Below are 16,855 nucleotides of genomic sequence, written 5' to 3' on the forward strand. Positions count from 1 at the left end.
GGCAAATATCATCAAAGCATCACGGGAGAAGGACAAAACATATCTGACATATTCACCATATTGTTGATTTAGAAGTTTCCGGAATACAGTGTTCACTGACTCAGTTCACCAAGTGCTTGTGGTGGTGTGCTGTGGGTTGGAAAACTGAGCCTGCAGTCTAATGGCAGTGAGTCATCTTTACGGTGTCACATGATTGGCTGTGTGTGTCACGGTGCCACATGCTCTCTCCGCCCTCTCCAGTCTGCAGAGGAATCGGTGCCAGCGGAGCTGTGCAGCAGGATTCTACCATGACAAGCAGGAAGGCACATGCAAGCCCTGTGACAAGGCCTGTGCTACTTGTGCAGGTGAGAGTGGAGGTTAAGGGTCAGGGGTCAGCAGTAATAAACAGTACGAAAATTTCTGGGTGGTGTTTAAATGTCATTAAAATACAAGACGTGACTGTCGTTGTTTGCAGTACTCCTTTTGTGTCCTTTGTCCAACATGTTTGTTTGTGCCTCATGCGCCATCAGGTTCAGGTGTTCAAGCATGCAACCATTGTGCAGAAGGGTACTTGATGGAGGAGTGGAGGTGTGTGCCCTCCTGCAGTGCTGGCTTCTACGCCATGGAGCCAAACCCAGAGATAGCTGATGGGCAAAGGATATGTAGGAGGTGAGCTCTCTGGTGTGTGTTCAGGTGTGGGTGGGTTGTTTATCTGCTGATGGCAGGCCTTGTTCTGGTGGTTGGCTTCTGTGTGTGTGTGTGAGAGAGAGAGAGAGAGTGTGTTGGTGCTTGTTTTCACACTTTTGTTTGCTGTTGTTGTGCCTGTATGGGTGTAGTTTTTTTTCTGTATGTGTTTTGGTCAGTATGTGTGTTTGTTTGTGCATGTGTTCAGTCTCGGTGCTCTCCTCTTCAGGTGTGACGCCAGCTGTCTCACCTGTGTGGGGCCGAGCCAGGGGAACTGCAGCAGCTGTTCCAGTGGTCACAGCCTGCAGGAGGGACTGTGTGTTGTTAACACTGTGTGCACAGACGGTCAGTCAACCGTCCTCTTCGTCTATTATGTATCGTCTCACTGCTTCTAGATAAATATAATGCAACCTTGACACATTTACTTCTTACTTCTCCAACTTCTTTAACTTAGCAAAGACAATTATTTCCTTTTCGAATTAATATCATATATGGACAACAGCAACTAATGTTTGATGAGAGCATAAAGTTTTATGGACTTTTATAACTTTACATGTATATGTTTGCAATGTGTTATGTATTGTCATCACACTTCATTCTGAGTCAACTATAAGTCAGCTTTGTTTATCTGTAAAAACAAAGTGTGGAGCTGTTTGGTGTATACTCTATGTGCCTTCTATTCTTTGGCACCTGACATTAAGCCCACCTCTATGCCTCAGATGGTTATTCATTTCTGAGTCAGTGCTGTTCTTGTGCTGTATGTCTATCAGGAGAGTACCAGGACAGTAATGGGAAGTGCCACGCGTGTGATGCAATGTGTGCGAAGTGCACAGGGCCGCAAAGTGAAGATTGCATCAGCTGTGTGGCTTCACGGTGAGTTGGACTTGGCTTTTTAGATTCAGGGTCAGAGGGGTGAATAAAAACATTCCACTGTTTCTCTGAGTAAGATGTGGTGTATTGTTACAAAACAAATAATCGAAGACAGTAAGGCACTGATCAATTCAATATAAATGACAAAGAAGTGTGTATGTTAAATCTCCTATTTTAAACAAACAGCATCAACAGCAAAAATCAGGGGATATCCAAAGTTATAAGGACACATTGTTTAGGAACTATGAATGTATGTACCAAAATTTCATGGCAATCCATTCAATAGTTTTTCAGATATTTCAGTCTGCACCAAAGTGGTGGAGCAACTGACATTACCATCCCCAGAGCCACACTGCTAGCATAGCTAAAAACTCCCACATAGCTTAACCAACAACGCCCACCCCTCCTTCTCTTCTCCCTGTGTCAACACATTCAGCTTCACTTGTTTAACTCTGCCATATGTTACGTGCTGTGATGTAAATGAGTTCAACTCATCTGCGTAGACATAATTTGTATCTGTTGAGTTTGTGGCGCTGCAGCTGAAAAAGTTGTTTTGATGTTTTTGTCGACCGCAGGGCTCTAGATGAGGGCCGTTGCGTGCTGGAGTGTGCCAAGGGCAAATACCAGTCAGGTGGCCAGTGTCACCTGTGTGACCACACCTGTGCCACCTGTGTAGATGCAGGGCCTGCCAACTGTACCAGCTGTGACACTGGTGAGGACTAAACAAGTAAATTATGCTGTGTGTGAGTGCGTGTATGCACAGTTTGTGTGAGAGAGAGAGAGGGATAGGGGGAATCAAAGATGGAAAGAAAAAAATTGCAAAACAGAAGCAGATTTGGTTGGGAACCAGGGAATAATACTTTATTTTCTTCTCTCCAGTCATTCTAAGTGTTATCTAATGCACAAGTGGTGGACACATGCATAGGAAAATGAAATCATGTGAAAGAAATAGTTGAATTCCTTTTACCAAAGACACCATGTTTCAGTCATGGGCCTTCATCAGGCATCAGATTCACAATGTAATTAATAAATGTATGATTTATTTGTTTTTAATCAAGGTTATGAAGATATTTACAGTTTGGTAATGTGTCTTGTTATTGTCTGATCTGTCCTAATCCCAACTTTTCTGATGATAAAAAACAATAATTTTGTATTGCCCATCTAATCTTTTATAGAATTTTTCACATGTCTTCTTTAGATGTAATATTCTGATTTCAAGGATGGTTTTATCAGTAACTGATGTAGCAAGTGTCTCAGGTGTTTGAGATTTCCTTTTGATTGGCTGTTAAAGCCTGTGGCATTATTTGATGGCCGATGAGGGTCAGTCACTGAAACGTTTTCTTTCATTGCAATGAAGAAATAACTTCAAAATCACTCAGTACATTAGAAAAAGCAGATCCTGCTTAAATATAAAAATAACATACACTACTACTATTACATATTAATTCAAAGGGTTACATAGCATTAGTAGGCTAAGCAATGTCCCTAAAAATAAGTAACATGACAGTATTTTACATATTGACACATCTTTGTGTGATTTTGAGACCTGTTTTTGGATTTAATTAATTTTATTACAAACAGAACAGACACTTATGTCATCAGAACAATTTGAATGGTGCTATTACAAATTCTATTAAAAAGAAAGAACCTCGTCTTAGCTTAGATCTTAGATAATTTATTTGCTTTATAGTTTAAGAACTACCTGATTGAGGTTAAGGTTGTCGAACATGAACCTTGCATCTGGCTGGAGACGCAGCTGGAGACCTCAGCTGAATGTGGTCAAGACAAAGGAGATTGTGGTGGATTTCAGGAAAAAGAAGGCTCCACCTTCTCTGGTCAAACTGGAATGGTCCAACAAAAGAAGGGCCTGAGTCAGCTTTATTTCCTGAGAGGGCTCAGATCCTTCAATGTCTGCAACCAGATGGTCCACATTTTCTATCAATCTGTTGTTGCGAGCACCATCTTCTATGCTGTGGTGTGCTAAAGCAAAGACATTAAAGCAAAGGTTGCCAACAGACTGAATAAACTCATAAAGAAGGCTGGGTCTGTCATTAGATCCAAGCTGGTCACACTGGAGGAGGACAGAATTCTGGCAAAACTGCTGGCAATCCTGGATAACGCCTCCCACCCCCCTACGTAGCATGTCAGCCACACTAAAGAGCACCTTTAGCAACAGAGTCATTCAACCCCGGCTTGTAAAGGAGCGATACAGGAGGTCAATTCCTGCCAGGTGCTATCAGACTCTGTAATTCATCTGCATTTGCCAGACCCGCTGACAGTTAACTGCTCATGAACTAGACTTGAATATGACTGAATATTTGTGTTTATGTACCTGTTGTCATCTGTAATTTAATGTATATGGCTGCTATGTCAATTTAATTTTAATAAATTAATAAAGTCAACTATCTATCTATCTATCTATCTATCTATCTATCTATCTATCTATCTATCTATTGTTGCATGTCCTTCCCCATCCCCCCCCCCCCCCCCCCCCCCCCCCCCCCTCAATTCCTGTTATTGCTCCATTGTCGACTATCCAATAAAGGCATAAAATACCTGTAAATAAATACCTAAAACAACCACCTGAATGCTCTGTAGATTGCTCTTTGCAAATTAAAAAACAGAAGATAAATTATTTGTTTAGAGATTTGTTAGACTCTCTAATATTTTAACAACTTGGACTAAATCCAAAATGGAGCTGGCTACGAGAAACGTAGTAATGACCAGGTGGTTGTACGAGCCAAGCTTACTCACATCATGATATGCTGCTTTTCCTGCAGATAAGTTTGGAATGGAGCGATACCTGTATGAAGGCCAGTGTCTGGACACCTGCCCCGAGGCCTTCTATCACACCAAGGAGAGGAGCTGTGAGCCGTGCTCGGACAACTGCAAGCTCTGCACGAGCTCGGCCCACTGCCTCAAGTGTAACTCCTCCTACTACATCTCTGATGGAGTGTGTGCCAAGCTGGAGTGTGGAGAAGGTAAGGCAAGGTCACAGTGTCATTTATGAGCTGGTTTTTCTTGTATCTGTTGTGTTACACAGATCTTGAAAAGCATCGTTTCACACCTCTTTCTCTGATTGTCTCTGTCGACGTATCTTCTCGCCACACTCTGTTTTTCTGCTGTCTCTCAGGGGAAGTGGAGGATCCAGATTACGACGACTGCATGGCCTGTGAGGAGGGCTGCAGGCAGTGTGTCTTGTGTAAGTCACAACTCAGTAGCCACATTGAAGTTTTCCCAAAATTAACCCTGCCGACAGCAGACCGAGCTCCCCTTCCCGGTGTGCTGCCAACCACGTTCCAGGGTTTTTTTTGCAGGTATTCCTGTTTAAAAGGAGAGCTGAGGTGTTTCTTGTCTGCTTTCAACAGATAACCCCAGGCATTGCCTGTCCTGCATTGAGGGCTTTTACAAGTAAGGCTGTGTGCCTCACTGTCACCATGTGTGATCTCGCCTGTCTGCACTTGCTCTGCCTTTCAGTTTCTGCTATACTAGAATGAAAAGACCCCTTTTGCTGTGAGAGTAGAGTTTGTGTGTGTGTGTGTGTGTGTGTGTGTGTGTGTGTGTGTGTGTGTGTGTGTGTGTGTGTGTGTGTGTGTGTGTGTGATAGCGGGAAAACTGCAGGTATTGACTGATGTTTTTGTTATCAGTTTTCAGGATGGCTGCTACAAAAACTGCCCGGCTAAAACGTACAGCATGGAAGAGGAGATGACCTGCGTTCCATGTGACGACAACTGTGTGAGCTGCGATGAACACGAGTGCTACTGGTGTGAGACCGACCTCTTCTTATCAGGTAAAACTGTCCCACTTGGTCAGGACATAAAGTTATGAAGCATCATTTACAGTAGTGAAAGTTCTGCATTCAAAATTTTACTCAAGTAAAAATAGAGAAGTATTAAGTATCAAAAGTGATCAAAAATGCACAAAGGCCCTTTTTGTACTTCTATAATTTAGTTTTATTAAAACTAATGTTCAAACATGTAAACAGCATTTAAATGTCACAGCAGGTCTACCAAGCTTAACTACTTCGTCTACTACTTTATGTCAGGTAATTTAATGTATAACAATACATCTTATTTTACAAGATGATCAAATATTAATCTTCCAAACTGACTGGTAACATCCAGGGCCTGATTAACCTGCTTGGGGGCCCCAGAGCAAAAATGAGCAGTGGGTCCCTATTCCATCTGTCCAAGTTAGTTTGAAATGTTTTGATCACACAAACATTTATTTAAGAACATGCACCATGGCATGATATCAACAGATAGACTATTAAAGGTAATAAAACTGGACACTGTACACTACATTGTAAAATATAACTTGTTTTTTCAACTTATGAATATGAGTGAAAGGGCTTCCATAAAATTTTAGCTTAATTCAACAAGTAAAAATAGTTCTTTTAACACCACCAAAAGTGCATGTTGTGTAAAGTCTAACCTTCATTTGGTGGATCTAGATCTGTTTGAAATTGTTGATCTAATCTTCAAACTAAATTTGGTTTTCATTTGCATTTGACACAAAGAACTTAAAGCTGTAGCTGCCACTGTTTCTCTGTACGGTCAGTACAAAGATATCATGCCAAGCTGCTCTCAGTGACCTTCAAAAAAGAAGGATCTCTGGAAAGTTTTAACTCTCAAACAGTGCATGCTGGGAAGTCAGTGAACATGCTGATCATGTCTCTTTAGAAACTTGATTCAAAAAGTTGAGTGAACTCAGCGGTACATTCACTCAACTCATCATTTCTAGTCAAGATACTTCAAGTCAGGTGAACTCATGTTTAATATAACCTTAATGTAGCTGTCAAATACACATAGTGGAGTAAAAAGGTATATTTCATTATGAAATATTGTTGAGTAGAAGTATAAAGTAGCATAAAAAGGGAATACTTAAGTGAAGTGCTTCAAAGTTGTACTACTGCAGTATTAGTAAATGCACTAGGATACTCTCCAATATTTAAAAGCATGTGTATATAATATTCTCACTGTGTTTGTGCATGTGGTGTAACTGCAGATGTCTCTACACTCACCTAAAATTGTTAACTTAAGTGGGTTTCGTACAATATTGATCTTAGAAAACAGACAAACTTCTCATTTTTTTTCACCTAGAGGGGAGGTGTGTTTCTATGTGTCCTGATGGTTTCTATGGCGACGAAGACACCAACGACTGCGAGGAGTGTCACTCAGACTGTGTGACATGTAGCGGGCCTGAGCTCAATGACTGTCTGTTGTGCGAGGAGGACAGGACGCTAGAAAACGGAGAGTGTGTGTCTGACCAGGAGGCCTGTCCCATTAAGACCTTTCGCAGCGGTGAGACTAATACTTATGTATTCCACTAATCCAGCTGTCTGTCCATAATGAATCAGGGATTTGGGCACTTTCACAGGGGCAGAAAAGAAATCTTTGAGGGTAATTGGTCTGTGTGCCACCGTCCCAGAACCCTATACTGACTTAAGTATTCAAAACAGTCAGAACTACTGAACGTCGGCCAGATACTGACTTTAAAATAATTGATTGTAGATGCAGAACATTTAGTTCCCCCCAAGAATTAGTTAGACAGACCTTAAAACAACATATGGCAATAATTAGCGGGAGGCAAGACATCTTAATTATAGGAACTAAAATAACTCTGAGAAAAGGACATAGGTTAATACAAAGGTTGAAAATAAACACACGGAAGTGAAGTTATTCTTTGAAACTTTGAATCTCAGAACTTGCAAAACCTTAGATTAAAGCTTCAAACCTGTGTATAACATTTGGAATAACACAATACTGCAGGATGCAATTGGGCTCTTGTGTAATTGCCAGTTGATTTAGATTGTGACGAGTCCGTTTAAGTACTGATCTTTATTGTTGTTTTATTTGCCTAAATGCAGACATTTTGGGAAATACGCTTGTTTGCTTTCTTGCAGATAGTTAGATGAGACGATCGATACCGCTCTGTGCCACTGTGTAATCAGGGGTGGATTTAGTGATGTTGGGGGCCCCAGGCAAACACTGTCTCGCTTATTTTCATTCTTTCTGTAACTGGGAATGTTGGTATTGGCAGTGAAAATACCAAACTTGATATAAACTAATACCTTTGCCTACCATCCAATCAGTTTGTATTTTCAGCATCTTTCTAATGACAATTTTTATTAAATACTTAAGTGACTGAAATATTCGGATTCCATCTGTTAGCCAGGACAGTGATATTTGCTATGATGTTCCTGGATCAGTGTCGGGTTTTCCTCTGTCATGTCTTGTGCCGCCTTCACCACTGTGGCTCCATCATGTTTGCTTTGTTGTTTCCCCTGAAGATGATGGAGAGTGCGAGGACTGCCACCCATCCTGTGAGTCCTGCTCTGGAGAGGAGAAGAACCATTGTACAAAATGTGCAAAAGGTTTGTCTGAATCTCAGTCAGTCTATTAATTTGATATCATATTAACAAATCATCCCCGTAAGTATTCTTCCAGTGTTGAACTTCCATTAGATATGAGTGATCATTGCCCAATAGTATGTATGTATGTATTGGAGATTCTCACCTGTTCCAGTTAAGAAACAAAGCCTGGACCCAGCTAGACATTATGGTGACTCCTCCCATCGGCTTGCCTTCAGACAGCTATGAAATAAATGCACCTCCTCAATGAGAAAAGCTAAATCTATTTATTACTTAACTTCCATCTCCAGCTCCATCTTAATTCTGGAAAGTAGTAAACTCCACTAAAAACAACAATGTTTCTTCTCAGCCCACTCAATGTCAATGTCAATGTCAGTTCCAGAAATTTCATACTGACAGAGGAAAAAGAAATATGTACTGCTTTTCACAAACATTTTGTTGCAGCCGGCCACCTTTATGAAAACAAGTGTTTGGGATCAGTCAGTCCTGTAAATATATTTATTAATGATGATAACGATGATAATTCTGTACATACAGTAAACCATACCCCTCAGTTAGTTAATCTCAGAGCATATGACTTATTTTTGACTTCTTTGACTAACTTGAACAATTTCTAAAGTCTGAAGGTCAGCTCACGTTTTAGCAATTCAGAAAACCCTGATTGATTTTAACTGTGACTGTTTTTAACTTGTTTTTACTCAACTTATTATTGTATTATATTACTTTTATTATTTTTATTGTTTTTAATTCTTATCGTTTTTACTATTATGGTATTATTGTTAATTACTGTGATTGATATTGTACATTTTAAATGGTTTGTTTTATGTTTTATAGATACACTTGTGTACTCAGGTCACTCTTGAAAATGAGATCTTGATCTCAATGTGACTTACCTGATTAGATAAAAGGTTTATTATTATTAAATTAGGTGTTTGTCTGCTTTCAGCCTGGCCCGCAGCAGCAGTTTCATATTTTCATGGTCACACCACAGTGTACCCAGCTCTTTTGCAGTGATGCTGTTTACTCTTTTCTTTCTCCTCCAGGGCGGTTTCTGACCACACAGCAAATGTGTGTGTCAAAGTGTCCAGGGGGTTTCTTTGCCAGTCGGCTGAGCGGTGTGTGTGAGGTCTGCCCCGCGGGCTGTTTGCAGTGTGTGGACGGCCAGCACTGCACCCGCTGTCAGAGCACACGTAAAGCTCAGTTATTCCTGCAGGATGGACAGTGTGTCCAACAGTGTGTCAGGTCAGGGGCCAATCCTCTTATCTTTGTTTGTTTGTATTTATGTGTTTTTTACATAGTATGACATGAGTACACTCCAAAATGTATCATTTTAGGTTTTTATATACTGTGCAGAACTTAGTTGTTATTGTTGATTTATTAATGGCCATAATTTTCACATTTCTTACTTGATGTGCAATTAAATTGTCTCATCCTTCAAACTGCAAGAACATCATGTCCCTGCATAAGAGGTCCTTGAAGCTCCATTAGCACCGAGATGACCATTTTTACTGTTTGACCATGAGGGCTTTATTTTTATTTTATTTTTAATACCAACTACCAAGCAGCATTTCGAGCAATACTTAAATGCGACATAATTGTCTGGGTAAATTATTATTTGTTCTCTGTAGGCTGCAGCAGAGCGCAGAGCAGAGCAAAATGTCAGTCTTGTTGTTTACGCCAGCAGCAGCAAACACATTCATCACAGCCTGTTTAGTTTTTTTTTCCCCATACCAAAAAAATAAAAATATATGCAGCATATGTTGACACATATTAAATTAATTAAGAGACTTAATACATCACCAATTGGTTATATGTTGTTATTATTACACTTGCCATGGCCTTAAGTAAGAATTTGAAATGAATGCATATGTTTAGTGATTCGTCTAGTTTATGTCCATTATGCGTCCTGATTCACCTGCTGTGATTACAACAGAATCTAGACGTTAAGACAAGGATGAAAATGCAAAAAGTATACATGCATAATAAGTCCAGTGTCTACTTATCTCTGTTTGGCTTTCCACAGGGGTTATCCTGCAGGCCAGGTGTGTCGTAGCTGTGCGGTAGGCTGCGCATCCTGTGGGAGGAACGCCACCCACTGCCTCAGCTGTGAGGAACCTCTCCTCCTACACAAGCACCAGTGTGTGGAGGAGTGTCCTCCAGCGCACACTGTCCGGGACATGGAGTGCCAACACTGCCCCACAGCCTGTCAGGAATGCAACCCACTCGGGCATTGCACAGGTACACAAACGTAATGCAAACAAATGCTGCTGTTAAAGTTCATTCAGTCTATTCTACAATGTGCTTTTACAGCTCTATTGTCTTCTCCAAGTTTGGTGTTTGTTATTTAGCCACACCAGTGGCATGGCTCTAGGGATGGCAGTCTTGTTTCGGTTGGTTGGTTCACCGCTTTAATATTGTAAGACCTTTATTATTATCTGTTATTGGGTGGATGACCATGAAATTTGGCACATATATTCATGGTACCCAGAGGATGAATCTTAATGACTAGTGACTCCTCTGACTTACCATCTAGTGCCACCTTGAGGTTGACATTTTGTATTTTGATGAAATAATTTCATAACAGTTGGATGGATTGCCATGGAATTTGGTACAGACATTAATGTCCCTCAAAGAATGAACTGTAATAAAATTGGTGAACCCTAAACTTTTCCTGTAGCACCACCAGTAATTTCCATTTGTCCAATACTTCAGATTACGACCAAATACCTAGAATAGCTAATGACATTCCCATCAGCCTTAGCCGCACTTTGTGTTTAGTGATAATTATTCCAACTACTGTGAACACACTGCAGTATTTGGACACAGGAGAAGTTAGTGTGAATGTGATAACGCAAAGTTTTTAACTCACCTTTCTCAGTTTTCATTCATGTCTTGTCAACTTCTTGCGAAATCTGTAACCAACAGAGAGACAGCTTTTCTTCCTCTGCATTCCTTTCCATGACTTTAGCATACTTAGTATAGTTTCACTCGGTTGTACTCAATTGTTTTTCCATTCAGTGCTAAAAGCTGTTCTTTGTGCAGGCTGTGAGGAGTATCACTTTCTCCATGAAGGCCTGTGTGTGCTAGACTGTCCCGAGAGGTTCTTTGAGGACAAAGAGGAAAGGGAGTGTTTGCGTTGCCACCCTGACTGCGAACTGTGTGACGGCCCGAACAATAATGACTGTGATGCTTGTGTGGACCCCGAGGCCACTCTGCACAATGGGGCATGTCTGGCAGCCTGCCCTTCCCATACCTATAGGGACGCAATAACAGGAGAATGTGAAGGTACAAAATTCATCACACAGCATAAAACATGCAGTGCTACTTTATCTGCCCTCTCACACTTTGCTTCTAATCAAAGTTAAAATGAAACCAATTCATTCTCTTATTACTTGACTTATTTTTTATTAAACATTCAAGGCTCCTGTCCTATGTGGTATAACAAAGTCAGAGATGCACCATTTCTTCTGAAACTTTGTTTTCTCCTCACTGGTGCAATGTTTTTGTCCTGTAGAGTGTCCTTCATGCATTTTCTCAATTATATTCTCTACTATGTCTGAGTGTGTTTCCTAACTTTAGCTCAAACTAAAATAGCAACGCTTTTCAGATGGTTAACAGGCAGCTGTCAAACCTTGAAAACAGAAAAGCGATGACAAAGACAGTTCCCTAGAGAAAGACACACCGCTCTGGTTATTGTTATTCAAAAACACAGAGGATGTTGTGTTTTTCCCAGGAAAATGTTGTAGGCGATGCCCACTTTTGTTGCTTCATACAGTAGCTGCCAGCAGTAAGACATTTAAGAGGAAGTGCTTTGCTGCACAGCACAATGGACAATGGGTAATTTCTAATATTTATTTCCATCTCAAATGAACACAGACAATAGAACATGTTTCATGAGGCAGACTTTGAAACCAGGTGGGTTGTATTACTACAGCAAATATGGTATAATTATCAGATAAACTATTACTATATACTATATAGTATAGTATATATACTATATACTACTATATAGTAAATATCAAATGCATATCATATCTGCAGAAAAATAAGTTGATTCTACTCTATGTGCTACACTCTGAGTGTAACAGTGTCATTTGATTCATTTATATTTTTACTTGTTTTCCCAGACTGTGATGCATCTTGTCATACCTGCTTCGGGCCCCACCCTGGCTCCTGCAGCAGCTGCAGAGAGGGTCAGAGGCTGGAGGGCCACAGCCACTGTGTGCCATCATCCAACAAGTGCTCACCTCATCAGTATGCAGACCAGGACGGGGAATGCCATCCTTGTCACAAATACTGCCACAGGTGTTCAGGTCCCGGCAAAACCCACTGCCTGAGCTGTAACCAGAGACATCTCCTGCTCAGTGAGTGGAGTTTGGTCTTTGTAAGGGGGCTTGTGAATTCTCTGAAGTCTGCATGTCCTGGAAGCTCTTGCAACATCTGTGACTATTTGTGTAGCTGTGTGATCGTGTGTGTTTGTTGGTACAGATGGCACTTGTGTGGACAAATGCCCAACGGGCTACTATGAGGATGAGTCGGGGCAGAAATGTGAGTCTTGCCATCCGTCCTGTCAATCCTGTGTCGGAAAGCACAGCCACGAGTGTCTCGTCTGCAAAGCCCACCTGTTTCGAGAGGGAAAAGAGTGTGTGGAGACCTGCCAGCACAGGTAGTTTAACGTGCTCACCATCCAGCTGTGCCGGTCATCCATCATATTAAGTGCGGTCACAGTGTTGTCATTAATAAAAGATCAACCTAGTCGCATAATGGCATGGCGGACACTAATCCATCGCTTTTCTGTAGTTAGTTGGACAGAAGTGTAATTTGGAGGTACATGCTAATTAGAGCTGAGATTTAAATAGCCCTGTAAAAATGCTAATTAGACTTGATTTTATTTAGGGGAAGGTGATTGAGAGAGTTAAATTAATGTGCCGTTAAATTGATGTGCAGTTAAATACTCCAGAGAAAGCACATAAGGGATACAAAGGCTATTTATTCCTAAGATGTACGACCCTACATATGTGAAATCAATGCAGCATGTAGCTGAAAAAAGAAAATATCACTTTGAGTTTAAGATGCAGAACCTGCCTCACTCTCAGCAATGGTTTGAAGTGTTTTGTCATGACGACTCTGTCATGTGCACGTCTGAGTAGTTACGGTTGTGTATAGCTGTATGTGACTGAGTGGCGGTGGAGAGGAATTTCCTTTGAGAACAAACAAAGCTCTGATCTCATCTGATTTAATTGAAACTAATCTATCATAACTTTTTCACCACCTATCTGGTAGTCACTATGGAAACACGGCCTCGAGGATGTGCGAGAAGTGTGACCCGAGTTGCGGTGAGTGCATCGGGGGCGGGGAGGACAGCTGCTTGAGCTGCGTTCTGGGTCTCATCTACTTGCGGAAAGAAGGCCGTTGCCTCCCCTCGTGCCCTCAGGGATACTACCACGACGCTGTGCACAGGACCTGCGAGCACTGCCATGCCAGCTGCAAAACATGCTCAGGTATGAGCGTCCACTCAGCAGTAATTTAATGTCATGCAGATACACACACACACACACAGATCGGATGTAAGTGATTAGATATTGATGCTGCTGTTTTCTCCACGGACTGCAGATGTGAAAGTGGTTGAGCGCTCAGACTATAGGTTCATGCGCACTGTACATCCTACACAGGATGAAGGGACATTCATTGAAACAATCAATTTTTTATCTAATCCAATGTTAATTCGTCACGTATCTGCAGGAAAAGATTCCCAATCCTGTGACTCATGCCAGCCTGGATACCTGCTCTCAAATGGCATATGTGAATCTATGTGCGACGTAGGCCGGTATCCTCTAATAAAGGTAACAACATCTGTAACACTTTTTTCTAGGTTTTAATTTCTACAAATATTAACTATTTATGAAAAAAAAGTCTTTACCGTGTCCTTGTCTCACCAAAAGTAATTACTACTAATGTTTTGGCCCCAGGTATCATATAATGTAATTCAGACTGACTTATTACTGCACCGGGAGAAATCACGAACAGCAGAGTGAAAATTATTACTGTGTCATGATTTCAAAATAAATCTCCTGGCTCATGCCATGAGGCAACTGAGTGAAACTGTCTGACAGGTGGATGCATATTAATTGATTAAACTGAGAGGCAATGCATCGCTAATATTTAGTCCTTTAAGGAAAGTAAGTTTTGCACAACTTTGGAAATAAAGACACAGTGAGTGTGATGTGTGGGTGTGTGGTCCTTTCAGTCTCAGTCATTCTCTCCTGCTACTGATCAGGGTTCAGGCCATACATGTGAAGACTGTGACAGCTCCTGTCTGGAGTGTCAGGGTCCCGGTCCAGCCAACTGCACCACGTGTCCTGCTCAGGCCATCTTAGAAGCTGGAGGGCGCTGTCTGCTTTGTTGCCGTCATGAGGAGGAGGAGGAGGAGGAGGAGGAAGAGGAGGAGGAGGCCTCATCACAGCAGCAGGACTGTTGTAACTGCACTGAGACCCGAGGTAGGCCGTAGGTCTGTCTTGCCTTTTGTGTATCAATGAAAATGGAGGAAAACTCAGAAAAAAAAATCATAAAAACGCTGACAATCAGTTTACTTTTATCATCTTTTCTGTCTGAACAGAGGAATAATCTGTAGATGAAACTTGTCTGTGTTGAATTAATCGGTTGATTATATTTACAATAAACCGATTGGTTGCTTAGTTCATAAAATATCCAAAAACTGTGAAAAATGCCCATCATAATTTCCCAGAGCCCAAAGTGACATTCGCTCTGACCATCAGTCACAAAAGCCCCAAAATATTCAATTCACAGTGATAGAAAACAGAAAAGTAACTATTTTTCACATTTGAGAACGTAGGACCAGTGAATTTTTGGCATTTCACTTTGAAAAATGCCATCTTTTATCAATTACCAAAATTGTTTCTTAAAAGGGTATTTTTAAAAATAATGGTCAAATTGAAGCTACTGAGGTCAAGATACTCTGACTTTTAGTCCCTCTAAAAAAATATTTAAAAGTTTATTTTAAAGATAATTTGAGGCTTCAGCAGTCAAATAAAGATATGTAAATCTAGAAATATAGGGTTAGTCAAATGAAGTGGATATCTTTCACAGTTACAGTCTTTTTAGTCCAGATGAAATGGTAGTTTGAGAAGTATCTAACTTCTGTATAGTGACGTATTTGAGTGAAACAGGATAGACAGATGGGATAAAACAGTGCCAGGAATTTGATTTGATTGTTTAAAAGTGTCGTAATGAACCTTAGCTCTGTGCTGCTAAAAGTTGAAGATTGATTGATGGGTGGAAGTGATATTATTGGTTGAAAGTGGTAATTTTAAACCTACGTAAGCACATGACATATTTTCTTTTACAGGAAGAAAATATGATTGGATTTTGATATAGGAATACAAATAAATTGATTTTTTTGTATTTTTTGGTACATATTGTTACATAGGTGCACAATATAACCAGGGATATGATCTACAAGGATTAAAAAGACATTTTACATTTCATCTCGGCTTTGAAATTCCCTCTTTGTGTTTCCTCGGACAATGTTTTCAGCTGCAGTGGAAGGATCGTAGCAAAAATACAGAATTTGGCACTAAAAAAGACTGTAACATTGAAAGATACTGACTTGATTTGAGACATTTGGACAACTGAAGCTTCATATTAGCTTCAAATAAACTTTTAAATACATTTTTGCACAAAGAGGGTTGTGGATTCTGTCCCCCATCACTGAATGTGCATTATGAAGGGATCTCTTAACGGCCAGTATGAACAGGAGGAATGAGAAAAACATTGTGTCAATAGACCATACAGTAGCTAGTACATCTGTGCTTTCATGTCTTTGTGGCATTGCTAGGAGAGTGCGTCCTCAGCACCAACTTGGCATTCAGGAACGAGGAGGAAGAGGAGGCCAGAGGAAACCTGGCAGTCTTCATCATCGCTTGCATTCTGCTGGTGCTGGGTCTGGTGGCAGTCATCTTCCTCATCAAACACTCCCGCTCCAAGAGAGCGCCCCCAGACATCACCCCCCGTGGCTACGAGAAGCTGGGCTCCGGCGGGGGATATGGCGGCTACAGCTCTGCTTCCTCTGCATCTTACAGCGGCCGCGCCAGCTCCTCCGGCGGTCGCTTCCAGGAGGCTCAGCTAGTTGACATCAGTGAACGCCGCTCAGGGAGTAAGGATGATGATGACGATGATGATGATGAAGATGAGGATATTGTTTACATGGGCCAGGACGGCACTGTGTACAGGAAGTTCCGGTACGGACAGCTGGGGGAGGACAACGAGGACGAGTTGGAGTATGACGATGAGAGCTATACTTTCCGGTGAAGCAGAAGAATTCCTCTCTTCCTTTCTCTTCTGGATCCTTCTCTCTCTCTCTCTCTCATTCCTCCCTCTGTGCTGTTTATCTCCTCCTGCCCTGAGGGACAGACCCATTTATCCTTCACTGAATATGAGTTGAACCAAATGAGACATGAGAAGCTATTTATAATGAGCTGAATTTTACAACAGCTATCCATTCACAAAACGAAATGTGCTGCGGAAAAATCCACGTTGTTCAATATTCTTAAGGACTTTTTACATAATTATTCTTGATTTTCTAGGCTTTGTTTGGAGTATTAGGACTTCTCATATATATCATATAATTTATCATGGGTATTTACTAGTTTTGACAGTTTCATTAATCATATTATTCATATTTTTAATTGTTGTGGTGTTTAAAATGTGATTAATCTTTGTATTTCTTTTTTTGCTTTTCTATATTCCAATGTGTTTGCTCTGAATTTGAATTTGAAAATGTGTTGTTATTCTGTTCAAATAAAGTCTTGAAAAAATATTGCATTAGAAAAGAGTAATTCATGACTTCACAAGGCCGAAGCCTGCTGATTTGTAATTTAGCAGCAAAGTAATTAAACTCCTGTTTGAAACCAAATAATAAATCGGACACAA

The 16,855-nt window shown here is 40.8% G+C and overlaps 1 protein-coding gene across 1 annotated transcript in view; it reads left to right on the plus strand.

Annotated features, from left to right (window-relative positions):
* Window positions 1-16,819, plus strand: part of pcsk5a (proprotein convertase subtilisin/kexin type 5a) — a 32,897-nt gene extending 16,078 nt beyond the window's left edge. Inside the window, exons 18-37 of the mRNA XM_044334574.1 lie at window positions 241-344; window positions 510-648; window positions 893-1,008; window positions 1,434-1,536; window positions 2,109-2,245; window positions 4,314-4,514; window positions 4,667-4,735; window positions 4,902-4,944; window positions 5,181-5,323; window positions 6,636-6,836; window positions 7,826-7,909; window positions 8,950-9,148; window positions 9,930-10,144; window positions 10,949-11,191; window positions 12,034-12,270; window positions 12,395-12,572; window positions 13,190-13,407; window positions 13,649-13,749; window positions 14,184-14,403; window positions 15,762-16,819. Of these exons, the coding sequence (XP_044190509.1) occupies window positions 241-344; window positions 510-648; window positions 893-1,008; window positions 1,434-1,536; window positions 2,109-2,245; window positions 4,314-4,514; window positions 4,667-4,735; window positions 4,902-4,944; window positions 5,181-5,323; window positions 6,636-6,836; window positions 7,826-7,909; window positions 8,950-9,148; window positions 9,930-10,144; window positions 10,949-11,191; window positions 12,034-12,270; window positions 12,395-12,572; window positions 13,190-13,407; window positions 13,649-13,749; window positions 14,184-14,403; window positions 15,762-16,234 (3,424 nt within the window). The 3' untranslated portion in view covers window positions 16,235-16,819. The remainder of the gene's footprint in view (window positions 1-240; window positions 345-509; window positions 649-892; window positions 1,009-1,433; window positions 1,537-2,108; window positions 2,246-4,313; window positions 4,515-4,666; window positions 4,736-4,901; window positions 4,945-5,180; window positions 5,324-6,635; window positions 6,837-7,825; window positions 7,910-8,949; window positions 9,149-9,929; window positions 10,145-10,948; window positions 11,192-12,033; window positions 12,271-12,394; window positions 12,573-13,189; window positions 13,408-13,648; window positions 13,750-14,183; window positions 14,404-15,761) is intronic.
* Window positions 16,820-16,855: the final 36 nt, after the last annotated feature.

Source organism: Thunnus albacares, chromosome 18, assembly GCF_914725855.1.
Source record: "Thunnus albacares chromosome 18, fThuAlb1.1, whole genome shotgun sequence".
NCBI lineage: Eukaryota > Metazoa > Chordata > Actinopteri > Scombriformes > Scombridae > Thunnus > Thunnus albacares.